Source organism: Meriones unguiculatus, chromosome 19 (assembly GCF_030254825.1).
Source record: "Meriones unguiculatus strain TT.TT164.6M chromosome 19, Bangor_MerUng_6.1, whole genome shotgun sequence".
NCBI lineage: Eukaryota > Metazoa > Chordata > Mammalia > Rodentia > Muridae > Meriones > Meriones unguiculatus.
Genome location: NC_083366.1, coordinates 61,791,402 through 61,813,910, shown reverse-complemented (window position 1 = coordinate 61,813,910; position 22,509 = coordinate 61,791,402). Strand labels below are relative to the sequence as shown.

At 48.1% G+C, this 22,509-nt stretch overlaps 1 protein-coding gene across 2 annotated transcripts in view; it reads left to right on the top strand.

The window, feature by feature from the left end:
* Nucleotides 1–22,509, top strand: part of Kif13a (kinesin family member 13A) — a 169,116-nt gene that overhangs the window by 117,268 nt on the left and 29,339 nt on the right. For both annotated transcript variants that reach the window (XM_021642828.2, XM_021642823.2), the window contains exons 17-25: nucleotides 4,699–4,912; nucleotides 5,759–5,921; nucleotides 9,480–9,620; nucleotides 10,101–10,250; nucleotides 13,504–13,665; nucleotides 14,441–14,614; nucleotides 17,306–17,457; nucleotides 19,195–19,327; nucleotides 19,494–19,640. In XM_021642828.2, coding sequence (XP_021498503.1) covers nucleotides 4,699–4,912; nucleotides 5,759–5,921; nucleotides 9,480–9,620; nucleotides 10,101–10,250; nucleotides 13,504–13,665; nucleotides 14,441–14,614; nucleotides 17,306–17,457; nucleotides 19,195–19,327; nucleotides 19,494–19,640 — 1,436 coding nt within the window. The remainder of the gene's footprint in view (nucleotides 1–4,698; nucleotides 4,913–5,758; nucleotides 5,922–9,479; nucleotides 9,621–10,100; nucleotides 10,251–13,503; nucleotides 13,666–14,440; nucleotides 14,615–17,305; nucleotides 17,458–19,194; nucleotides 19,328–19,493; nucleotides 19,641–22,509) is intronic.

Genomic DNA, 22,509 nt, shown 5'->3' with positions numbered 1-22,509 from the left:
TTGAAGATCCTCTTCCCCCTCCTGTGGTTTCAGACGAAGCTGGTCCACCAACACTGGGAGAGAGGTTCCCAACCGCCGCCTTAGCATGTGGGGGCCCGGCTGGCTTTCGGGGGGGGGGGGACCGCTGACGGATGATGCGTGCTTCGAGCCTTGGCAGGGTCTAACGGGCAGCGTTGAGATGAAGCCAAGGTTTTCTGCCTGACAGAAGTGCTTCTTGATCGTGACTGAGGAATGTTCTTTTGCCAAACGACACCGCAAGCCCATTCCAGCCCCGTTACCTTCCTGCTCTCCTTTTCCCCACACACGCGGTGGCACAGCAGAGTGGCCTTGGCTGCTGCTGTTACTAACGGCTCCGTTGCTGCAGAGCATGGCAGTGCAGGGTAGGGAGTGGCACTCTGAGATGTAGCCCCTGCTATCTCGGCAGTAGACCTTCCAGAGTAAGTACTGACCCGACACCCAGCTCCTCTGAGCGTAAACGCAAAAGGGAGCTGCGTGAGCGTGAGGACCAGCGTTCTGGTCCCCAGAACCCATGTAAAAGCTGGGCCGGCGCGGCAGCTGCCCTCCCCCCCCCCCCCCCAGCGTGTGGGAGGTGGAAACGGGATCCCTGAGGCAAACTGGGCCGCTAGACTGGCTGGCCAGGCGGGCTCTGAATCTGAGTGAGAGACCTGCAGCAACATATGAAGTAGAAAGCCATCCAGGAAGATGGCCGATGTTAGCCTCAGGCCTCCACACGCGTGTGCCCACATAGGCACCCCCACACTTCTCAGAACACTCACACACACAGGTACACATGCTTAAAAACATACAAAAACAAATGAAGATAGAGCCAAAGAAAATCTGGCTACGAACAACAGTGTCTCTTCCCCGAGGGCCTGAAGTGGAAATCAAACACCAATCCTTTCCCCCATTTCTTCTGTAGCCAGCTCTAATAGAGACTGTTAGGGACTGGCAAAGGTCATGAGCCAGTTTCTAATATCTAAGGTTAGAAACTTTGTTTTCTTCCCCCTGCAACTCCCAGTATACTCGTTTCTGATGCTCTTCCTGGCGCCCTCCACCAAGCACCCCTGTCCCATCCGCTGCGTGCTTGGGTGATAGTCTAGTCTCACTTCAGGTCTGCCTGCCAGGGAAGGAGTAAGCTAGTTAAGAGATGGCTCTTGGCCCCCAACAGTGTGCCCCTTTTCGCTCCTGGAAAAACAAACAAAAAAACTTCACTCTTGGGGATCCTGGCTTTAGGCACCAGCGTCACTGGATTTTGAAACGGTCACTTGAGAAGAAGAAAATGAAGTGGATGGAGTGATTGAGGTGTGCATGAGGCCCTGGGTTCCGTCCTCAGTCCTGGGAGGGTGGAGGAGGGGAGAAAGGCAGAGTGAGGGGGTGAAATTAAGGAGGCAGACTTCTGTTATTTGGTTATGTCGTTAGAGAGCAGATGGTGTCCTGGGACATCTCAGAGGCAGACTACCTTGCTAATTAGGATCTATTTTCTTTACTCATTTTTAATAAAAATAAGAGGTACTTTATCCTGGAGCCATTTTGAGTGACTGTGGCGTAGTCATTTAGGTCACCCCAAATTCCATGTTCCAACATGGAAGCAATTTCATAAGGCTTTATTATTTTACAGAACAAAGAAAGCCACAAATGGCGGCAAGTTTAAAATACTGCGGTGGGTACATCACAGAGGCGGGTACAGCAAGATGGAGAAGGCTTTTCTGTGGACTTAGATTTGGAGTTGGTGGAAGCTAGTGGTCTGTTAAGTTACTGACTGCAAAAAGGGTTTTATCTGTTAGCCACAGGATGTCGGTTCAGACCCAGAGGTTGGCAAGGGATGGCTGTTCCGGAGGGCTAGCACTAGCCTAAGGCCTGAAAAACATTCCAGTCTCTCTGCAGCGTGGACATTCCGATCAGCAGATCTGTCTCCTTAGATTTGGCTTCTTTCCAGGAGTTCTCTTCCACTGGATCCCCTGCTGGTCAAGCACCACGTTTTGTGCATGGGGAACAGGGGCACATCGTATTTATTAACTATTATAGTGTCCCTTGTAGCGAGGTATCTCATTCCTAGCATCTGATATAATGAAGCAGTGGTGGGCAGGACAAGGAGACGGGAAAAGCCATTAAGAAAGAAACTTGTGGGTCGTATCAAAATTATATGCAGTGTAGCAAAACATCAAACTGATAGACCAGAGAGATGAATAGCATCTATCAAAGGTGTTCCCAGGCTGGGGAGATAGCTCAGTCAGTACTTACCTTCCAGTTATAAAGACCTGAGTTCAGTCTCTAGCACCCACATTTAAAAGAAAAACAGACACGCACACACAAAGTAGAGGGAGTAGCGTGTGCCTGTAATCCCAGCACCAGAGAGGCAAAGACATCCTGGAGCTTGATGGGCAGCCAGTGTGGACTAATTGGTGAGCCACAGGCTAGTAAGAAACCTGGAGGGGGAGGTTCAAAACAAGGTGTGCGTGTGTGTGTGTGTGTGTGTGTGTGTGTGTGTGTGTGATGTCTCAGCAGGAAAGGGTACTTGGTAACAAGCCTAACAGCCTGAATCTGATCCCCTAGAACTTACATGGTAGAATGAGAAATCCAATTCTAGAAAGTTGTCTCCTTTCTCCAAAGACACCACCACAGTATGCGTGCACACAAAAGAAATACGTGTTTTTGAAGGTGGACAGTGCCTGAGGGGTGACACCCAAGATTTACCTGGGGCCATCACGTGTACCCACACACATGAACATGCATGCACACATATATGTACCCCTGGTAAAGCATCGAAATAAAGAAAGAGGTAAAGCAGAGCCTGGCCCCTGAGCAGGGCTGTGCGTGAGGAGCAGCAGGAGGGGGCCTGGGAGTCCTGCCTGGTCCAGGTGCAGGGTTGAGTTGCTCTCATCCCTGTATATCTGCATCTGGCTCTGTGGCCCCAGCAGAGGCTGTGACTGGCATTTGTGTTATGTCACTTTGGCTGCTGGTGAGGTTTTAAGCCGCCTCAGTCACGAGGTCTGTACCGTGACAGGTATCCCGGGTTGAGGTCCTGCTGAGTCAGCCGCTGGGGTCATGTGTTTCTGCAGCTCAGCGAGCAGGAATGGGGGTTAAATATGTTCTTCAGGACTTGGCCAGTACAGCTCAACGGCACAGTTTGTGAACAAGGCCCTAGGTTCAATCCCCGGTATGTCATTCAGGATCTCCTCACAAAACCCTGTGAGACAGTTTCTCAATGAGGAACACCTGTGCTGCTTGGAAGAGACAATGATTTTAGAGCAGTCTGCTCATTTGTTTGGAAGTCTGTTCTTCCGTGAGTGCTAGCACAGAGCGACTTCACAGATAGGGACATTGTATCAATCTGTTTATGGAGTTGGTATTCTTACCCTCATTGACTAGCCAGCGTCCAGTCTGAGCTCAAAATATGCTGCTGTCATTGCTTGCTGTGTGACCCTGGCCGTCCATGTGATTTTTCTGAGCCCCAGTTTCCTCAGCATTGAAATGGGAATGCCGTCCCTCACAGGGAGGGAGGCCGGGGTTGCAGGGCTCTTTGGAGATCATGCATGCGGAATCAATCTAGTCCCTGCACTTGAGTTACAGCCAGAAGAGTCACTGTTGGCATAGTAGCTGCCATTTCTTATTAAAACTACTCACAGTGTCTTGCCGTTATACGAAACTGCTCGTTTTTGCCTTGTTCTGTTAACTTTATTTTCTAAGGCTAACATGTTCTCTCACATGCTAATACAGAAAGGTTTATGATTATAGTACAAACTGATGGGCTAGTTTGGAAGAGTTTGTCAAGAGCCATGACCAGGTGACTAAAAATCTCCACGATTACTTTCCAGATTCCTTCTGGAAATTAAACTGAGCAGAATTGAACAGGACAGTGACACAAGTAACCAGGACTTGGGGGGTGGGTGCTCACGTGACGGACAGTTCTCCCCTTCACCACATGCTTGTCAGGTCACTCACTGGTCCTGTGACTCTCCGTGTGCCATGGCCTGGATCTGGCGTCCAGCTCACTGGCTCTCTCTACTCGTGTCCAGCCAACTGGCTCCTCAGGGTTCCACAGCTAATCACAGAGGTGCTAAGGGCTCCATCTGTACCTGCTTGCCCGGTTGCAAGTTCTAGATCGCTAGTTCTAGTTCTAGACCGATGAATTGCCAAAGACATGTTTTTCTTTTTCTTTTCTTTCAAGTAAATTGCCCCCTTGGGCATTAACACCTGAGAAACTTCCATGCCCTATCCCTAATCAATACTTTCAAACCGTAATTATTTCTTCCCCATCTAGAGAAATTCAAGAGTAGGGGAGTTTGTGGTGAGCAACTAGAAGCCTGTTCGTCACATACAGAAGCCATCATGGCACATGAGTGTAGAAGTCATGTGCTGTGAAGATCCACTCCTTCATATTTCTAGCCCTGTGCTGTCCTGGTTTTTCACCATGGTTTCACATCCCATATCAAATGCCGGGAGGTTTTTTAATCATTTGGGTACACATGAAGATGTGCTTATCACACTGAAGAAGGTAACAGTGGGGGAGTTACCTGAAAGCAAACCCAGAGAATTTCCTCTGTGTGAGCCCTCAGGCCTGTCCCCGGGAGCACAGGACCTGGCTGGATTCTGAGGCAGGACATGTAGCTTGCTCGGAAAGGCCCTGACAGGCATCCTTGTGGACTCCTGTTCTCATCAGCTGCTTACAACCCCTTGCCTCTTCTCTTGGCTCACCAGATCCAGTCCAAAACGTGGTTCAGGTCCTGGAGAAGCAATACCTGGAAGAGAAGAGGACCGCCCTGGAAGAGCAGAGACTCATGTACGAGAGGGAGCTGGAGCAGCTTCGCCAGCAGCTCTCACCAGAGAGGCAGCCGCCGAGCGGCGCCGCCGACCGCCTGGCTTACAGCAGCCAGACAGCCCAGCAGAAGGTGACGCAGTGGGCTGAGGAGAGGTGAGAACAGGGTCAGATCCCAAGTTAGGAGTGGGGGTGCAGGGCCCGAGAGGCCTGAGAAGGGAGGACAGACCTGGGAGAGGCGGTTTGCAAGCCCACTTCTAGCTTGCAAACCATCGGCGTTTTAGTTCAGACACTAAACATGTCTGAAAGAAACGAAACTGAGTATGTCACGGTGATGTCAGCTGGCACAGACCACCCCTCTCCCCGAGATCCCTAGTCCTTGACCCTTTGGTAAAAATTGTGCCAAAGTAGAGGGCTTAGGTTGGTGAGCCTTGAGACAGCAGAAATGTAAGGGGTTCGCTAACAACAGTCGGAATATGCAGACAGAAGGTAGGGACAACAACCTGACCATGTTAAAGACAGCCACCAAGGTATGTGAGAGATAACAGCCAGGGCTGTGAGAGATAGCAGCCACAGATACTTGGAAGGCAGGTGTTTGTAAGGACTGTCATATAGCAACTAAGCCTTAGGAAGAAGGAAGGAAGGGAGGAAGAAGAGAAAGAGAGAGAACAAAAGATTGTGGCATTCCTGAGCAGGCTGGCCTTGAACTCCTAGAGATCTGCCTGCCTCTGCTGCCCCAAGCCTAAGATTAAAGACATGTGTCACCATGCCCAGTGCCTGGGTTTGTTTGTTTGCTTTAACAGCAACCCTCAACCCCTCAGTTTTGTCCCCAGCAGTAGTTCTCAGCGGTGACCTATCTGTGGACAGGAGAGAAAATTTCCTAATCGCAGTTGTGTGGTTGCTGCTGGTATTCGTTAGCACTTTTGGGTAGTCCTGTACTGAGAAAGGAAGGGAATTCCTGTTTACTTTGGCCTCTGGGCTTTCTTGTCTTCAACGCTGCAGGGATGAGCTCTTTAGGCAAAGCCTGGCCAAGCTTCGAGAGCAGCTGGTGAAGGCGAACACTCTGGTGAGGGAAGCCAACTTCCTAGCTGAGGAAATGAACAAGCTCACTGACTATCAAGTGACGCTTCAGATCCCCGCGGCCAACCTCAGTGCCAACAGGAAGGTAGGCATGGATGGCCCTGGGGGCCAGGAGAGCATGACGTAGGCTGGCAGTCACTGCAGACCAGAATCCAGAGGCCCTCCTTGTGAGCAGGTCCTAAGGGGAGCCGGGGTGACGGCTCTGTCAGCCTTCCAGTTGGTAAATGCCCCATGGGCAAGCATGCTGTGTAAACAGTGCCCTTAGAGAACATGGAAACAGAAAGCTGGGAAGGGGTGCACGCCTGTCATCCCAGTACTCAGGAGGCAGAGGCAAGTAGACCTCTGAGTTTGGGGCCAGCCTGGTCTACAGAGTGAGTCCAGGACAGCCAGGGCTACACAGAGAAGCCCTGACTCGAAAAGAAAAAAAACACAAACAAAAAAGTGGAACTTGGGGCTCAGTAGATGGCCCAGCTTTGATGACCTGGGTCTCATGTCAGAGTGACCTGAGACAACTGACTCCAGAAAGTTGCCCTCTGGCCCCCACAAGCTCGCTGCGCCCACACATGCCCAACCGCATTCACACACTAAACACGCACAGTAATAATGCAAGTTTCATGCATGGTATAGGCATAGAAACAGAAAGGAGGATCAATGGAACCGAATTGAAGACCCAGAAATAAACCCACGTACCTATGAATACTCAATTTTTGACAAAGCAGCCAAAACCATTCAATGGAAAAAAGATAGCATCTTCAACAGATGGTGCTGGTCTAATCGGATGTCTACATGCAGAAAAATGAAAATAGATCCACATTTATCACCCTGCACAAAACTAAAGTCCAAGTGGATCAAAGACCTCAACATAAAACCAGATACGCTAAATCTGTTAGAAGAAAAAGTAGGGAACAGCCTAGAACTCATTGGCACAGGAGACAACTTCCTGAACAGAACTCCAACAGCACAGGCTTTAAGAGCAACAATCAATAAATGGGAGCTCATGAAACTGAAAAGCTTCTGTAAAGCAAAGGACACCGTCATCAAAACAAAACAACTGCCTAAGATTGGGAAAGAATCTTCACCAACCCTTTATCTGACAGAGGACTAATATCCAGTATATACAAAGAACTAAAGAAGCTGAAAAGCAGCAAACCAAGTAATCCACTTAAAAAATGGGGAACTGAGCTAAACAGAGAATTCTCTTTAGAGGAATATAGAATGGCAGAGAAACACTTAAAGAAATGCTCAACCTCATTAGCCATTAGGGAAATGCAAATCAAAACGACCCTAAGATTTCACCTTACACCCATCAGAATGGCCAAGATGAAAAACACAAATGACAACACATGTTGGAGAGGTTGTGGAGAAAGAGGAACCCTCCTCCATTGCTGGTGGGAATGTAATCTGGTACAGCCACTTTGGAAGTCAATCTGGCGCTTTCTCAGACAATTAGGAATAGCACTTCCTCAAGACCCAGCTATACCACTGCTAGGTATATACCCAAAATTTGCTCAAGTACACAATAAGGACATTTTCTCAACCATGTTTGTAGCAGCTTTATTTGTAATAGCCAGAACCTGGAAACAACCCAGATGTCGATCAACGGAGGAATGGATACAGAAATTGTGGTATTTCTACACAATGGAATACTACTCAGCAATCAAAAAGGAGGAAATCATGAAATTTGCAGGCAAATGGTGGGATCTAGAAAAGATCATTCTGAGTGAAGTATCCCAGAAGGAGAAAGACAAACATGGAATATACTCGCTTATATAGACCTAAAAGATAGGATAAACATAATGAAATCTATACACCTAAAGAAGATAATCAAGAAAGCGGACACGGGGTATGATGATCAATCCTCATTTAGAAAGACAAATGGGATATGCATTGAACGTATGACAGGAGTCTATCGCAGAAAGCATCTGAAAGACTCTACCTAGCAGTGCTCCAAAATAGATACTAAGACTCACAACCAAACCTTCAGCAGAGTGCAGGGAATCATATGAAAGAAGGGGAGTTTGATGTGGAAAGGATAGGAGCTCCACAAGGACCAAACGTATCTGGGCACAGGGTCTTTTCTGAGATGGACACTCAACCAAAGTCCATGAGAGGATAAAACCTAGAACCTCTGCTCGGATGTGACCCGTGATAGCTCAGTAATCAATTGGTTTCCCATAGTAAGGGGAACAAGGACTATTTCTAACAGGAACTCAATGACTGGCTCTTTGGTCTCCCCACCTCCCAAGGGAGGAGCAGTACTGTTAGGCCACAGAGGAGGACTTTGCAGCCAGTCCAGAAAATACCTGACAAAAGCGAGTCATATGAAAGGGGTTGGAGGTCCTCCCCTATTAGTGGACTTGGAAAGGGGCAGGGAGGAGATGAGGGAGGGAGGGTGGGATTGGGGAGGGAATGAGGGATACAGCTGGGATACAGAATTAACAAAATGTAACTAATGAGAAAAATAAAATTATGGAAAAAAAATAATGCAAGTTTCAAAAGAGTGAAGTGAGGCATACACTCGTATGTATACATGTATATACATGTATGTAATTAGTCCTGCTTTTCTTCATGCACACGCCCCTGCTGCAGTGGGGCACATGTGTATGTCTAGTTGCACTTCCTTTCTATGCATGGCTTCTCTGAGGAGAAATGCCTTTGAAACCTGCTAAAGCCCATACGGAACTCCTTACAGCCATCTGGAAGTCCCCTGTCGTTTCAACTTCAAGAAATGTTGCTGTAAGAGAAAAACATGGAAGAAAAAAAAATTTTTCCCCCAGCCAGCAAGCTAGAAAGGAAGTGTGCAGCGAGGGCTCATTCTGTTAGCCATTTGATGCTCGCCAGGGGACCCAGGTATGGTTCCTAGCACACAAGTGGTGGCTCACAATTATCTGTAACTCAGTTCCTCTTCTGGCTCTGAGGGCACCAGGCACACACATGGTGCACATACATGCATGTGGGCAAACCACACATGTACATAAGATAAAAATCTTTTTTAAAAAATTTAAGGAGAGGGCCTGGAAAGATGGCTCAGAGGTTAAGAGCACTGCTTGTGCTTCCAGAGGTCCTGAGTTCAATTCCCGGCAACCACGTGGTGGCTCACAACCATCTGTAATGAGATCTGGTGCCCTCTTATGGCCTGCTGGCACACATGCAGGCAGAATAATATATTAATAAATAAATAAATCTTAAAAGAAAGAAAGAAAGAAAAACTAAAAAAGTAAAAAATAAAAAAATTTAAGGAGAGTTGGGGAGTAGCTTACTGGTGTTCTGGACTTCTAATTCCAGACACAGACATGTGCATGCATACCTTCAGGCTGTATCCCTTTATTCTTTTTGTTTGATTGTTTTTCAAGGCAGGATTTCTCTGTGTAGCCTTGAAAAACAATCAAACAAAAAAAAAACAAACAAAACAAAACAAAACAAAAAAAACGAGAGAGAGATTGGGATATGTAATTATGTGTTTACATGGGCTTGTTTTGATTTTTAAAAAGATAGCATGTGCACGGTTATATGTAGGAGAAGAGAAAATGACCAGAATATGACCATTTTTTGTTAGCTTACCACCTCGCCATTATATGTACAGTCTTTCGCTGTGGAGAGGGAAGTGAGAACCATGGGTACTTTCTTTCTCTTCATTCTGCAGAGGGGGGCAGTCGTGAGTGAGCCAGCCATCCAAGCGAGGAGAAAAGGGAAGAGCACCCAGGTTTGGACCATCGAGAAGCTGGAGAACAAACTGATCGATATGAGAGAGCTTTACCAAGAATGGAAGGAAAATGTCCCTGAGGTAAGTGAAACCAAGCATGGAGTAGATCTGTGTTAAAACCACAGGTCCAGTGCTTTGGTCATTTACACTAGGGAGGTAAAACGGGATCTTTAAAACGAGCCAGGCGTGGTGTGATCACACATAACGCAGACAGGTGGAAGCCAGGTGGAGTCCAGGAACAGCAGCCAGTCTGTTCTTGCTTTGTTTCCACTGTGTCTCAAGTGAAAGGAGGAAAGGAAGCTCTCCACGTTGTCAGTCCCTGCCCGGGAAAATTAGAGCAGCCAAAGCCAGTGTGGGTTTCCCTTCATCCATGTCTGCACGTGTGCCCCAGCTGGCTCCTCTCCCCTAGCCAACACGCCCAGCTCGTGTGCTGGGTCTGTGTATGGACAGGATTTATGTTTCCTCTGAGAGTATTTTTAGTGCTACTTTGAAACAACATGATTTAAGAAGTTGGTGCTTTGTTTCCTGACCTCTCACCCAATGACCTATCCTACTCCTCAGGCCAAGAGGCTCTACGGGAAGCGAGGAGACCCTTTTTATGAGGCTCAGGAGAATCACAACCTCATCGGTGTGGCCAATGTGTTTTTGGAATGTCTCTTCTGTGATGTGAAACTCCAATACGCAGTACCCATTATCAGCCAGCAGGGGGAGGTAAGGACACGCCAGTCCCTGGAAAATGACAGCATGTGAAATTTTGTTAATCTGCCTTGAGGGTGTGTGTGTGTGTTTCCTTTTGTTTTATCCCTCTTAATAGCTGGTCTGAATATAAATTATCGACCAAAATTAAGCCATGGTCTTAAAAGATAACACATTCATATTGGTGGCTCACAAGTTTTTTCCGTTTTAATAAAATTAGAAATATTTTGACAATGCGTTTAGCTCTTTGCCCCATATTAATTTATCTTTTAAAGTATCTGTTGCGCTAGTCAGCTACTCCTTCTTTCCTGGCCAATAGAGTTGTCCTTTTCAAGGTATTACTTGGAGCCAGGCGTGGTGGTGTGCTCCTTTGACACCAGCACTCATGAGACAGAGGCAGGCAGATCTCTGTGCAAGCCTGTTCTACACAACAAGTTTGAAGCCAGTCAGGGCTACACAGGGAGAGTCTGTAAATAAATAAATATGTAGATAAACAAACAAACAGTCTGTAAACAAACAAACAAATAAAAAGCTTGGGAAGATTATTCCCGAGTCCTCAGTAACCAAAAATAAGCAAGCTTAAATGACCCTTTGTTATCCCAGCCCCGTAGACTATCATAGTTCAACAGTGTGGATATAGTTGCCTTATGTGGGCCTTGGGCATTTTAGAAAATATCCATGTAGAAGTTTTTATTTTTCTCTAGATCCTTTTTTATTTTGACAACTTTATTATTTGAATATACTATGGATAAAGAAAGACTCAAAGGAAATGAAAATCCTCCCACATCCCTCTGACCGATGCAGAAATAAGATCATGTATGTTGTGTGTGCGTTTAAAGCAGACCCGGCCCTGCAAGTGCTTACACTTTTCCCCATTCTGTGGGATGGAGAGACCACTGTGTTGTGTGAAAACGTGGACTTCCGTTTACTGCTCCGCAGCCTAATGACAACGGAAACGTAGCTGACCTCCCGTTGTTGGGTGTTCAGCCCCTCCGAATGTCAGCTGTCATGATGACTCAGAACTAGGGGTGCCACAGTGCTCACCCCAGTGCTCGCGTGCATTTAGGCCTGCGATGCGTTTCGGCACACTGCCCTCCAGAAAGAGAACTCCGCTCTACGCTCACACGGTGCTCCAGGTTTCCTGGCCCGTTTCTTTCTATCTTTGGCAGCGGCATTGGAGATGCTAACATCTGTGGTTCCCCCCGATACAGGGTAGGGTTTTCCTTGGAACCCACTGGCTCCCCGCTGCTCTTCTGTGTTCTGGAGTCTTAGACACCGTCTTCTGTGGGTCAAGGCAGGAAAGCTGTGCGTCTCAGATTCAGACTTTTACCCATCCCGTCAAGGGATGATCTTCTACTTAGTCACAATCCTTCCTTCCTCCCTTGTTCTTTATAACATACGGACTTGAACTTCAGAGTTACTCATTGGGGTTCTGAGAGCAGGCTGAGCATAAGATGTGGTGTGGAAAAAACTATAGTCTGCAGAGGAGGCTGGGGAGAGGCCTGGGTTCCCAGGGGTGGGATATAAGTGTCTGGAGCTCTTAATCCAGAGTCGCTGGGAGGCTCTGGGTATATGAAATCGCTTCACAAATGTACTCAAGGTTCCATGGATGGCTTGGCAGGGTAAAAGCACTTACCATCCAAACGAAATGATCTGAGTTCAATCTCCAGTTCTCAGAGTAGAAGGAGAGAAAGGACTCCTGAATGATTTCCACTGACCATCACAAATGTGCTGTGGCATGCATACACCTGTACACACACACACACACACACACACACACACACGTCCACATACACATACACATAAATAAAGATGAGTTCAGCTCTCACACAAGCTTCGTACAAAGCACTGCCCTGTGCGATTTGACTCCTCTTCGCCTGCCTGCTTCCTCCCTGTGTTTCTCGATCGTCAGAGATCAGCTAATTTCTCTCCGATCCTTGGCCCCAGTGCCAATAGCTGTTCGGGAGGCGAGTGTGAGCATTAAACATGACTGTTAGGCGGTGGGGCGGCTCATCCCGGTAACGGCAGCATTCGGAGACAGAGGCAGCAAGATCAGGAGCAGTCTGAGCCATCTCAAGAAGGAGAATACCGGACCCTCCCCAGTGAGACACTGAAAGTAGTAAAAAAGTTCTAATGAAAACCGGCCTGAAAACAACAGTTATGATGAGGCTGGGGAGTGGCTCAGCGGTCAAAAGTGACTTGCAGCTCTTGTATCAGACCCAGGTTCGAGTCCCTGCTTCATTGTTTGATGACTCATAACTGCCCATGACTCCAGCTCCAGGGAGGCCTGATACCTTTGGCCTCTTGGCTCACCAGCACTCAAGTGAACAGACCCACACACATAATTAAATGACAAGCCGAACAAAAGAATTATTCTCCAGAGTTGAGAGTGGGGAGGCAGGCCCATGTAATCGAGGCACTCAGGAGACTGCAGCAGGAAGAGCGAGGTCAGCCTGAGCTACACAGTGAGACCCTGTCACGGCAGAGCAGAACCCCGCAGAAGCAAACAAACGAGCTGCTTCCCCAGACTGGCTTTGTTCATGCTGTTCCTTCTGGAAGGAGAGCCCTTTGACCCCGCAGAGGTTGTTTTCGGCTCTATTTTACATGCCACCCTCCTGCCTTCAGCCAGGCGCCATGACTGCCTGGCGGGGTATTGGAAGCTCAGTCCCCAGCCCAGTCCTCAGGGAATAGTTGCTGTGTGCTTGATCATACATTTGTCCTACACACACCCAGGGCCCAGAGCCTCCTGGGACGGCAACCGCTTTGTCCTGTTACTGGTTCCGATTCCTCAGTGTCTTTCTGCACTTGGCCATGAGGTCACGGGTGGCAGACGAGCCCACTCCTCTTGGCGTCCCAGGAGCGTAGGTCCTTGATAGACTGACTAGATTGCCCAAGCACAAGATCAAATAGATGCACACGCAGCTTTATAAACCAGCCCAAGGCCGAGCGTTCCAGGAGAGGGCTGGCTCCCTTGAAGCTGTTCCTTGCCTGAGCTGAGGAAAAGGGATACACCTCAGGATAGTTCCAGAAGCCAGGTTGGGAGGGGACAAGTTTGGCTCAGAGGAAGAAAGGAAAGTTAGAGGGGCACAGCTGGCTCTGGGACGGGGGGTTGGGGACTCGCTGCTGGACGTGGCTTGCGGGGGGTTGGGGGGTGAAGGTCGCCAGCCGCTGGAGATGGCCAGGCAGAGCCATAAGGGGAATTTCAGTCCAGGCTAGCGTTGCCCGGGTGACGCCTCTGAGCGCTGAGATGCTCTGTTCCTTGATCCAGGTCGCCGGGCGCCTCCACGTGGAGGTGATGCGCGTCACGGGGGCCGTCCCCGAGCGCGTGTCGGAGGACGACTCTTCGGAGAACTCCAGTGAAAGCGGGAGTCTCGAGGTGGTGGACAGCAGCGGGGAAGTCATTCACCGAGTCAAGAAGCTGACGTGCCGGGTGAGAGGGCAGCGCCGTGGCACCGGCAGAGGCCAGACTGTCCGCACAAAGCTTTAGGGGTCTCCCACCCAGCACAGTCCCGGCTAGACCATCTGCCAAGAGGGGCAGCCGCGCGCGGCACCTTCTCCTAGAGGAATTCTCTCACGACAGTTGTTTGAAATTCCCCGAACGTGTACCCTGTGCCTTCGGGATCTAGGCAAAGGTGGTTTCATGACGCCACCTGAATACCCAAATCCACACGTACTCAAGTCCTTCCTGCACAGCGGGCTGGGTTTGCGCATAGACTACACGTCCTTCCGCACGCTTGGATAAGTGGCAGCAGGGCAGCGCGCAGTGCGGTGGAATGCTGTGTCCTCGCCACCCTGCAGTCCCAGTTAGCTTCATTTCCTTGAGGTTTCTTTTGTAGCTGGGTGGCGGCGGCACACGCCCTGAATCCCAGGACTCAAGGGGCAGAGGTAGGTGGGTCTCTGTGAGTTTGGGGCCTCCGGGATTGATAGTTTGAAGAAAGGATGGGCTGGGAACACAGCTCAGTCTGTGTGAGGCCCTAAGTTCCCTGCAAATAAAGACAGATAGGTGATTGAGAGAGCAATGGGTCTCTCAATTACAATGAATGGTCTCCAATACTGTCAAGTGATGGCTCAACTGTGTAGCCCTGGCTGTCCTGGAGTGAGTCCCCTCACTTCTCCCCTCCCCCTTGACTGAACTATGGACAGATACAAACTTCCATGCGTCTTTTGTGAGGAGTGTTAATTCTTTACTGTTTAAATCTCTTCAGGTGATAATTAAAGAGGCAACTGGGCTGCCCTTGAGCCTCTCAAATTTCGTATTCTGTCAGTACACGTTCTGGGACCAGTGCGAGTCCACAGTGGCTGCCCCAGTGGTGGACCCGGACGTGCCTTCCCCGCAGTCCAAGGATGCCCAGTTCACGGTGACCTTCTCTCACTGTAAGGTACAGACGCAGTCACCCAGCGAGATGCCAGCCAGGAGGGGGGGAGCCCTCCGTGGCCGAGTGTGCCCTTTGCATGTTGAGGTCCCCTACTTTCATGCCATCTCTTGGTGCATCACCCACTGAGTTCAGAATTTCTTGCCTGGGTATGGGAGAGGTTCCGAGATGTCACATTGACCACATGTTGAAGAAGAGGACAGCCTTCGCCCCAAATCCGTTAGCTTACAACAGCCCCCCTATAGCTCAGTTAGGCCTGGGGCTCACTACGTAGCCTGCTGTGCATGGCAATCCTCCTGCCTCAGCCTCCCTAGCGCTGGGATTAGAGGCAGGAGCCCCAGGCTTGGCTTGGTGGCACACGCCTGTGTTCCTGGCACATGGGAGGCTGAATCTTCAAGATCATACCTGCCAGGGCAGGAGATCCTATCTCAGAAAGAAGTTTGGTTTTGTTTTGTTTTAATTGAGTATAGTATCTTATTGGACTTTGTAAAGCTCAAATGTTCTTTCTTACAAATTCAAATAATTTGGGAATATATCAAATGGAATCTGAAAAATCTCAGCTTTCAGTCTTATTCTACAAAGGTATAACCACCAATGATGTTTCTTCTTCTTTTTCCTCCTCCTCCTCCTCCTCCTTCTTCTTTTTAACATATCACCCTTAATTTTATTTTCTGAGGGTTAGGATTAGGGTCTTACCACATTATCCATGCTAGCCTTGAACTACTGGGCCTGCCCTACCCTCCTGAGTGTCTGTGGCGTCAGCTGCACGTGCCTGTGCTCTGACGTGTACTTCAATACGCTATTTCCTGTGTTCTTGCCTTACCTTTCTTGCTGTTGCCTGGCACGGTCACCAGATGACTTCTCCAAGCCAGACTCTGCCCTCTGTGGCGAGGCTTCTCCTGCAGGACCTATCCAGGCTGCTTCTCCGCTAATTGTGTCAGCTCTTCCCGGATCTCAGCTTAGAAGGCATTCCTGTTCCCACCTGTAAAATGTCGTATGTGCAAGGCTGTCAGGTCTTTCTTTTTTTTTTTTTTTTTTTTTTTCTGAAAATAAATACCCCGCTTTCTTTCTTTAATTAAGATTTCCTTATTTACTTATTCAGTGTATATGCGTGTTTTTCCTATGTGCCTTATGTGTGCCATGCACCTGCCTAGTGTTCCCAAAGGCCGGAAGAAGGCATCAGCCCCTCTGGAGCTAGAGTTTCAGGTAGTTGTGAGCCGCCATGTGGGTGCTGGGAACCTAACTGGGGTCCTCAGGAAGAAGAACCGGTGCTCATCATCTCTCCAGCTCCAAGCCTATATTTTCTTTACCTGTATTTACCAAATCACATTCTCAAAATCTTTAGTTACATTTTTTTACCTACACTATTTATTTTTTATTACTTAAATTAGCAAAGTAATAAGCCTAAACTGCACTAAGGGAGGCAGAGGCAGGAGGATCTCTGTGAATTTGAGGCCAGCCTGGTCTACAAGCTAGTCCAGGACAGCCAAGGCTACACTGTCTCGAAAAACCAATAAATAAACAAAAAATAAACACAGTAATAGGCCTTAATTTGGCGTTTCCATACATATGAGTCCTTAGACCTTGTTAGAATTCATCCCCCTCTCCTGTTCCTGCCTTCTCCCATACCCTTCCCCCTCATCGTGGTTTCTCCCCCCCCTCCAGTAACGTTCCCCCCCCATTTTTGTTGTCGTTTGCCTAATAGTCTTTTAAATATTCCTCATCCTTCTTTGGATCCAGAAGGCTGTTTCTATTGTGCAGACAAAAGCTGCCTTTTAAATGTGTGCTGTTTAGCAACTCTTGAAATACATATGGATCCCACAGTCCCTGGGTTAACAGTGTGCTTTTAGGTCGTTGGATTGTTTTGTTTGGTCTTCACTTCTAAAGTATGTAGATTAAACTAATTGACCATCTTGTTTCTTTCCCTTCCAATATTCTGGGTCTGTCTCCAGGTGAGATAAGAAAGTAGGTAGCGCTGGGTGCATTGGCGCACGCCTGTAATCCCAGAACTTGGGGAGGCAGAGGCTGGCATATCTCTGTGAGTTCAAGGCCAGCCTGGTCTACAAAGCAAGTCCAGAACAGCCAGAACTACACAGAGAAACCCTGGCTTGAAAAATAAAGTAAAATAAAAAAATAGTGTACAGTTCAGTCAGTATAATAGCTGTTTCTGGAAGTGAGTCACGGAGTAACTGCCCCTGAGTCTCTGCCTGGACCTCCCACCCCGGAGGCCGATGGGAAGGAAAAGTGGCTTGGCTGTGGGCCACTTGAGGGTTCTGGGTGACCTGCCACACTTCTCAGGGAACTGTGGCTTTCCAGTCGTGGGTTTGGATTTTAGAGTGAGGAAGTGAGACCCATGAGAGAGAGCCTAGTCCACGAAGATATCAGATAGTTCCTTTACTCAGTAAGTCGCAAAGTGCAGCAGGGTCGACCGGAGGTCAGAGTGGCTCAGTGGAACAGACCGGGAGCCGAGGTCAGAGAAGCAGATCCCAGCTCTGCTCCTAAAGCCAGAGGTTTGAATTCGGATAGGTTGCTTTCTTCATTAGAACCCAGTCACCCCCTAGTTCCCTTCCAGATTTAAATCCAGTGGTCCTCCATGCTAGCCTACGACACACAGGAGGTGGGGTGTAAGAGGAGAGCAGGTATGTGAGTACCATCATGTCTGACCCTCGTGGTGCTCCCGCCTCCTGCTTGTTCCAGGACTACGTGGTGACCGTCACGGAAGAGTTCTTGGAGTTCATTTCCGATGGCGCGCTGGCCATTGAAGTGTGGGGCCACAGGTGTGCCGGGAACGGGAGCTCCGTCTGGGAGGTGGACTCACTCCACGCCAAGACGAGGACGTTGCGTGACAGGTTTGTGCTTGCTGCGGGCGTGGGCCCAGGGGTCAGGACCAGCCCGTGACCGAAAGAGAGAGTGCAGGCTTCAAACCCTGGGGCTTTGAACAAGCAGCTCGACCCGGGAGCCCATTTCCTCCCTTGTAAAACTAGAATGCTAGAAGGAGCCACTAAACATCAGAAAGCACTGTGGAGAGTGAGTCATCGCAGCCATTGAGACTGAAATGATTGCTGTATTCATGTGAAAAAAAAAAAAACTTTGATTTTATTTCACATCGTACACAAAGACTACTACGAGATAGCCCTCTTGTTGACCTAAATCATAAGTTTAAATGCAAAGTAAAATCTATAAATCTGGCAGAAGAAAATAATAGGATATCTTTTTATAATTTTTTTTATCATTTCTTAGGGGTTTTTTTGAGACGTGAATTGGCTGTTAGGCTGGTGTGGTCTCATTCATCACAGTCTACTGCCTTAACCTCCCAAGTATTGAATTGCCATGCTCTGGGTTGTTGTTGTTGTTGATGATGATGATGATGATGATATTGTTTGAAGCAAGTGCTCACTGTTTAACCCATCTGGCCTCAAACTTACAATCCTCCTGTGTTAGCAAGTGCTAGGATTACCAGTGTGCGGCATGCTGCTTGGATGTGGGGGTTTTCATTATAGATGATATGATTTGAGATGGTCACAGGTTCTCAGGCCACAATAGCCATGGAGGGAAAACTTCCAGGTTGGGCTTCCTCAGCATTAAAGGCATAACTGTGAAAATAAACAAGCAACCACAATGTGAGAGAAAGCTCCCAGTTTGCCCCCCCCCCCTTATAGCATTTCTGAAGATGGAGAATAGGTCTTTCTGCATGCAGGACAGGTGCTCTACCACCGAGCCCCGGCCCAGCCCTAAAATGGGCAGTTTCATATAAAGTTGATCGTTTGCCTTTTCTGTGACCCCACAGCTCACACCCAGCTGTTTTCTTGAGAGAAATGAGAATTTAAGTCCACAAATAGTGCTCATGGCAACTTTACCAATATAGCCTCATCCTGAGGAACCCACATGTCTTCCAGCAGGTGAATAAAGAAATTACTGGATTAGTCATCCAGGAGCACATTAGTGAACATTAAAAAGTAAAAGAATTGGCTGGCTGGTGGTGGCACACGTCTTTAATCCCAGCACTTAGAAGGCAAAGGCAGGCAGATCTCTGAGTTTGAGGCCTGCCTGGTCTACAGAGCGAGTTCCAGGACAGCCAAGGCTACACAGAGAAACCCTGTCTCAAAAAACCAAAAAAAGAAAAGAATTGAGGCCAGGCATAATGGCTCATGCCTTTATGAGTCACAGCACTCAAGAGACCAACAACAGATCTCCGTGAGTTCAAGACCAGCTAGGGCTATATGGAGAAACCCTGTCAGAAAAAGAGTTGTTCATCCATCGTGCCAAATTAAATAAACCAGACTCAAGAGTGTATTCCACATGATTGCATTTTTAGGACATTTTAAAACAGGCAGAGCTAACTTGGGTTTGTCAAAGCCCTTGGAATTCTACACCCAATCTGTGTCCATCATAACTGTAAGGTAAGGCTCCGTTAGCCAGCCTAAGAGCTTATACCACAGGGTTGTGTGAGAGTTAAATGGGGTAATCTGCGAGGCTTCCCCGGCACAGTACCTTCCGCTCAGCCATGCTCACTGAGTGGATGTTTGCACAGTTTTGATGGGTGCCCTGGGTGATGCGTTGCTTGTTGGGATGTGGTTTATTTGCAGGTGGAATGAAGTGACTCGAAGAATAGAAATGTGGATCTCCATCTCCGAGCTGAATGAGCTAGGAGAGTATGCTGCTGTGGAGCTCCACCAGGCCAAAGATGTCAACACTGGAGGCGTCTTTCAGCTCAGGCAGGTGTGTGAAAGCGTTTGTGTTTTTCACGCCTCCTTCCCTGCTCTGCTCTTAGAGTTTCCGGGGATGCCCCAACTGTTTGTAGTTGTGTTCTCAAATTGTTTCCCTTTGTTTCCTTGCTCTGTCCCCCGCCCCATTCCTGGCATCTCCGCCGCCTTCGTCCCTGCAGGGCCACTCCCGTAGAGTGCAGGTCACGGTGAAACCTGTACAGCATTCAGGGACGCTGCCACTCATGGTTGAAGCCATCCTGTCAATCTCCATTGGCTGCGTGACTGCCAGGTCTACCAAGCTGCAAAGAGGCCTGGACAGTTACCAGGTAAGACACGGGGCTGAGGCACACAGGGGTGTAGCCTGTTGAGAATACTTACTGAGCATGCCCAAAGCGCTGGGCTCTATACATAGTATTGCAGAAATTAAAAAAAAATTAATTTAGAAAAGATCAAGGGACTACAGGGCTGGCTCATCAGCTAAGAATGCATATGGTTCCTACAGAGAACCCAAATTCAATTCTCAGCAGCCATGTTAGGCAGCTCATAACCATCTGTGACTCCATCTCCCAGGGATCCAGCGCCCTCTTCTGGTCTCTGAGGGCACCTGCACTCACATCTGCATACCCCCACACAGACAAACAATGATTAAAAATATACATTAATTTAAAAATAAATAAAAATCAGTGCAGACGCAAGAAAATTGATGTACAATAGAAATCTTATTTGGGATTACGAAAAAACTTACCGTAACTCTGTAACCTCCCCCAAATCTCATCTCCACCTGCTGCCTTTTTCTGAATGTAAAATGCTGTGTCTGTTTAGCGTCGTTTAGTAACCTTTACTTCTTAAATCTCTAGTGGTCATCTGCTTTGGGCTGCTTTTATTTCACATCCGGCCCAATATATGTGAATGCAAACTGCTGGCTTGATCCACTAGCATTGATATCAGAAAATTGTTCCTGTATACCGTCACATTAAACCAAATTTTATTTTTTTATTTTTTGTTATAAAAACTGTATAACTCATGATCATTTTGTCCATTAAATCTCTATCCCCAAAGTCCGTTGTTCTCCTAAGAAATGAAAAGATCCTGGGTATGGTGGCATGCCCTGCCATCCCAGCACTTGGAATGTGGAGGCAGGGGAATTGGAGTTCAGGCTCAGCTTGAACTACATCCTCAGCTTCAGCTACATATTGCATTTGGAGCTAGCCTGGGCTATGTGAGCCCTGTGGAGGATGGGCAGTGCAGAAAGCTAGCTTGTGCCCTGGGAGAATAGACTTTAATAACTGCCCTGCTGCTGCTTAGAAGAATGCGTGTGTTCCAAGGGACTGGGCACAGTGGAAGCAGGGTCCCCTCTAGTCACGGGTGATAGAGAGCCTCTCTCCGCCTTGCCAGAGAGAAGGTTTGGCCCTCCATTTCTCTGAGGAGTCTGGGTAACAGCCCAGGCATTCCTGAGAAACAGTTCCTCTTCAGCCTGTTTCTCGTTGGTTTCATGGTGTCGGAGCGGAGGTTTCTGAAAGCTGGAGGTCAGTGCAGGCTCCTGGGGCTTTGTTAGACACTGCCCTCCTCCTCGCCCCGCAGACCACCCTGCAGCTCAGAGTCTGAGTGCTTCCTCCAGGGAGAGAGCAGTGGACAATGCCATGGGGTGTGTGGCCCGGGCTGCCTCACCACACTTGTGTGTTCATAGCCTGTAAGACAGTGAATTGTGAGCACCCTCTCTCCCAGGCAGTCCCTCCCCCACGGGGCCAGCACCTTCGGAGTGGCCAGAGGAAGTACTTGGTAGTTAGGATGAGCACAAGACTTAAAGTCAGGAGACCCTGGCTCTCCGTCCACTTCCCAGTCCATTTCACCCTGGAGTTCTCTCTAAAATGCTGAGGTAGCCTCAGTAATCTGAGTCTCTCCACAGGAGAGCTCTGTGGCTCAGCCAGTCTCCAGAGTCAGATGAAACATGAGGCTTAATCTTTGTCTTCCATAATGAAATCAGCAGCTTTGCCAAATGTTCCCATTTCGAATCCATTGGAGGAATTCCTTTTAGGTTTTTTTTTTTTTTCATTTTTATTATTTTATTTTATGTGTGTGGGTGTTTTGATTGTGTGTATGTCTGTGCAGCACAGGCGGCCTGGCGCCCATGGAGGCCAGAAAGGGTTTTGAATCACCTGGAAGTGGACTTCTGGGTGGTTGTGAGCCACCACGTGGGCACTGAGCCTCAAACCTGGGTCCTCTGGAAGGGCAGCGGCTGTTCTTAACCACTGAGTAGTTCTGAAATAGCTTTGCCTCTGAAGTTGAAACTGATCTTGGGGGTCGCAGCTGGTCATGGTGGCACGCACCCCTGGGGAGCCGAGACAGTCAGATCTCATCTGAAAGTTCAAAGCCAGCCTGGTTTACACAGCGAATTCCAGGCAAGCCAGGGGACATAGTGAGGCCCTGTCTTTAAAAAAATAAACAGCAAAAAAAGCTAATGGGGATTTGAAAAAAATTAACTGTAGCTCAGTGCTGCTTGCTACCTTAACAGCATACTATCCGGGCTAGGGCCAGTGGTGATTGGATTGTAAGACACATGTTTCTTATAAACAGGTGAAATCCTGCCTCAGTCCTCAGCATCTCAAGAGAAAAGCTGGGACTAGCCATACGGAATCATTACCACGATACCTCCCTTACCATGTTCAAGTTCATATCTCTAGACTCTTGTTGGTTCAGGACTTTCCAGCTATTCTGTCCTGATTGCTGAAGCCAATACTATGTTATGTTGTAGCCTGAAAGCTCAGGCTGGATTTCGCTTGATGAAAGAACCTTTTTAGTCAAAAATGTAGTGTGTTACAGTTTTTTCTTTGACATTCAGAACAAAAGCAGTTCAAGATAAATTCTTTGAACATTCAGCTCCTACCAAATACATTTATCTTACAACTGCCAGTGATGACCACAGACTTTAAATGTTCTATATTTTGAAATGTACATGTGAAAATAATTGTAGCTACCCTTTAACGACTCTGATATTCTTGTCACTTAAAAAAATTGTTATAAAATTAAATAAAAGATTTTGCTGGGCTGGATGTGGTGGTGTACTCAGGGAGGCAGAGGCAGGCGGATCTCTGTGAGTTCGAGGCCAGCCTGGTCTACAAAGCCAGTCTAGGACAGCCAAGACTACACAGAGAAACCCTGGCTTGAAAAACCAGAAGAAAAAAAAAAATTGACTGT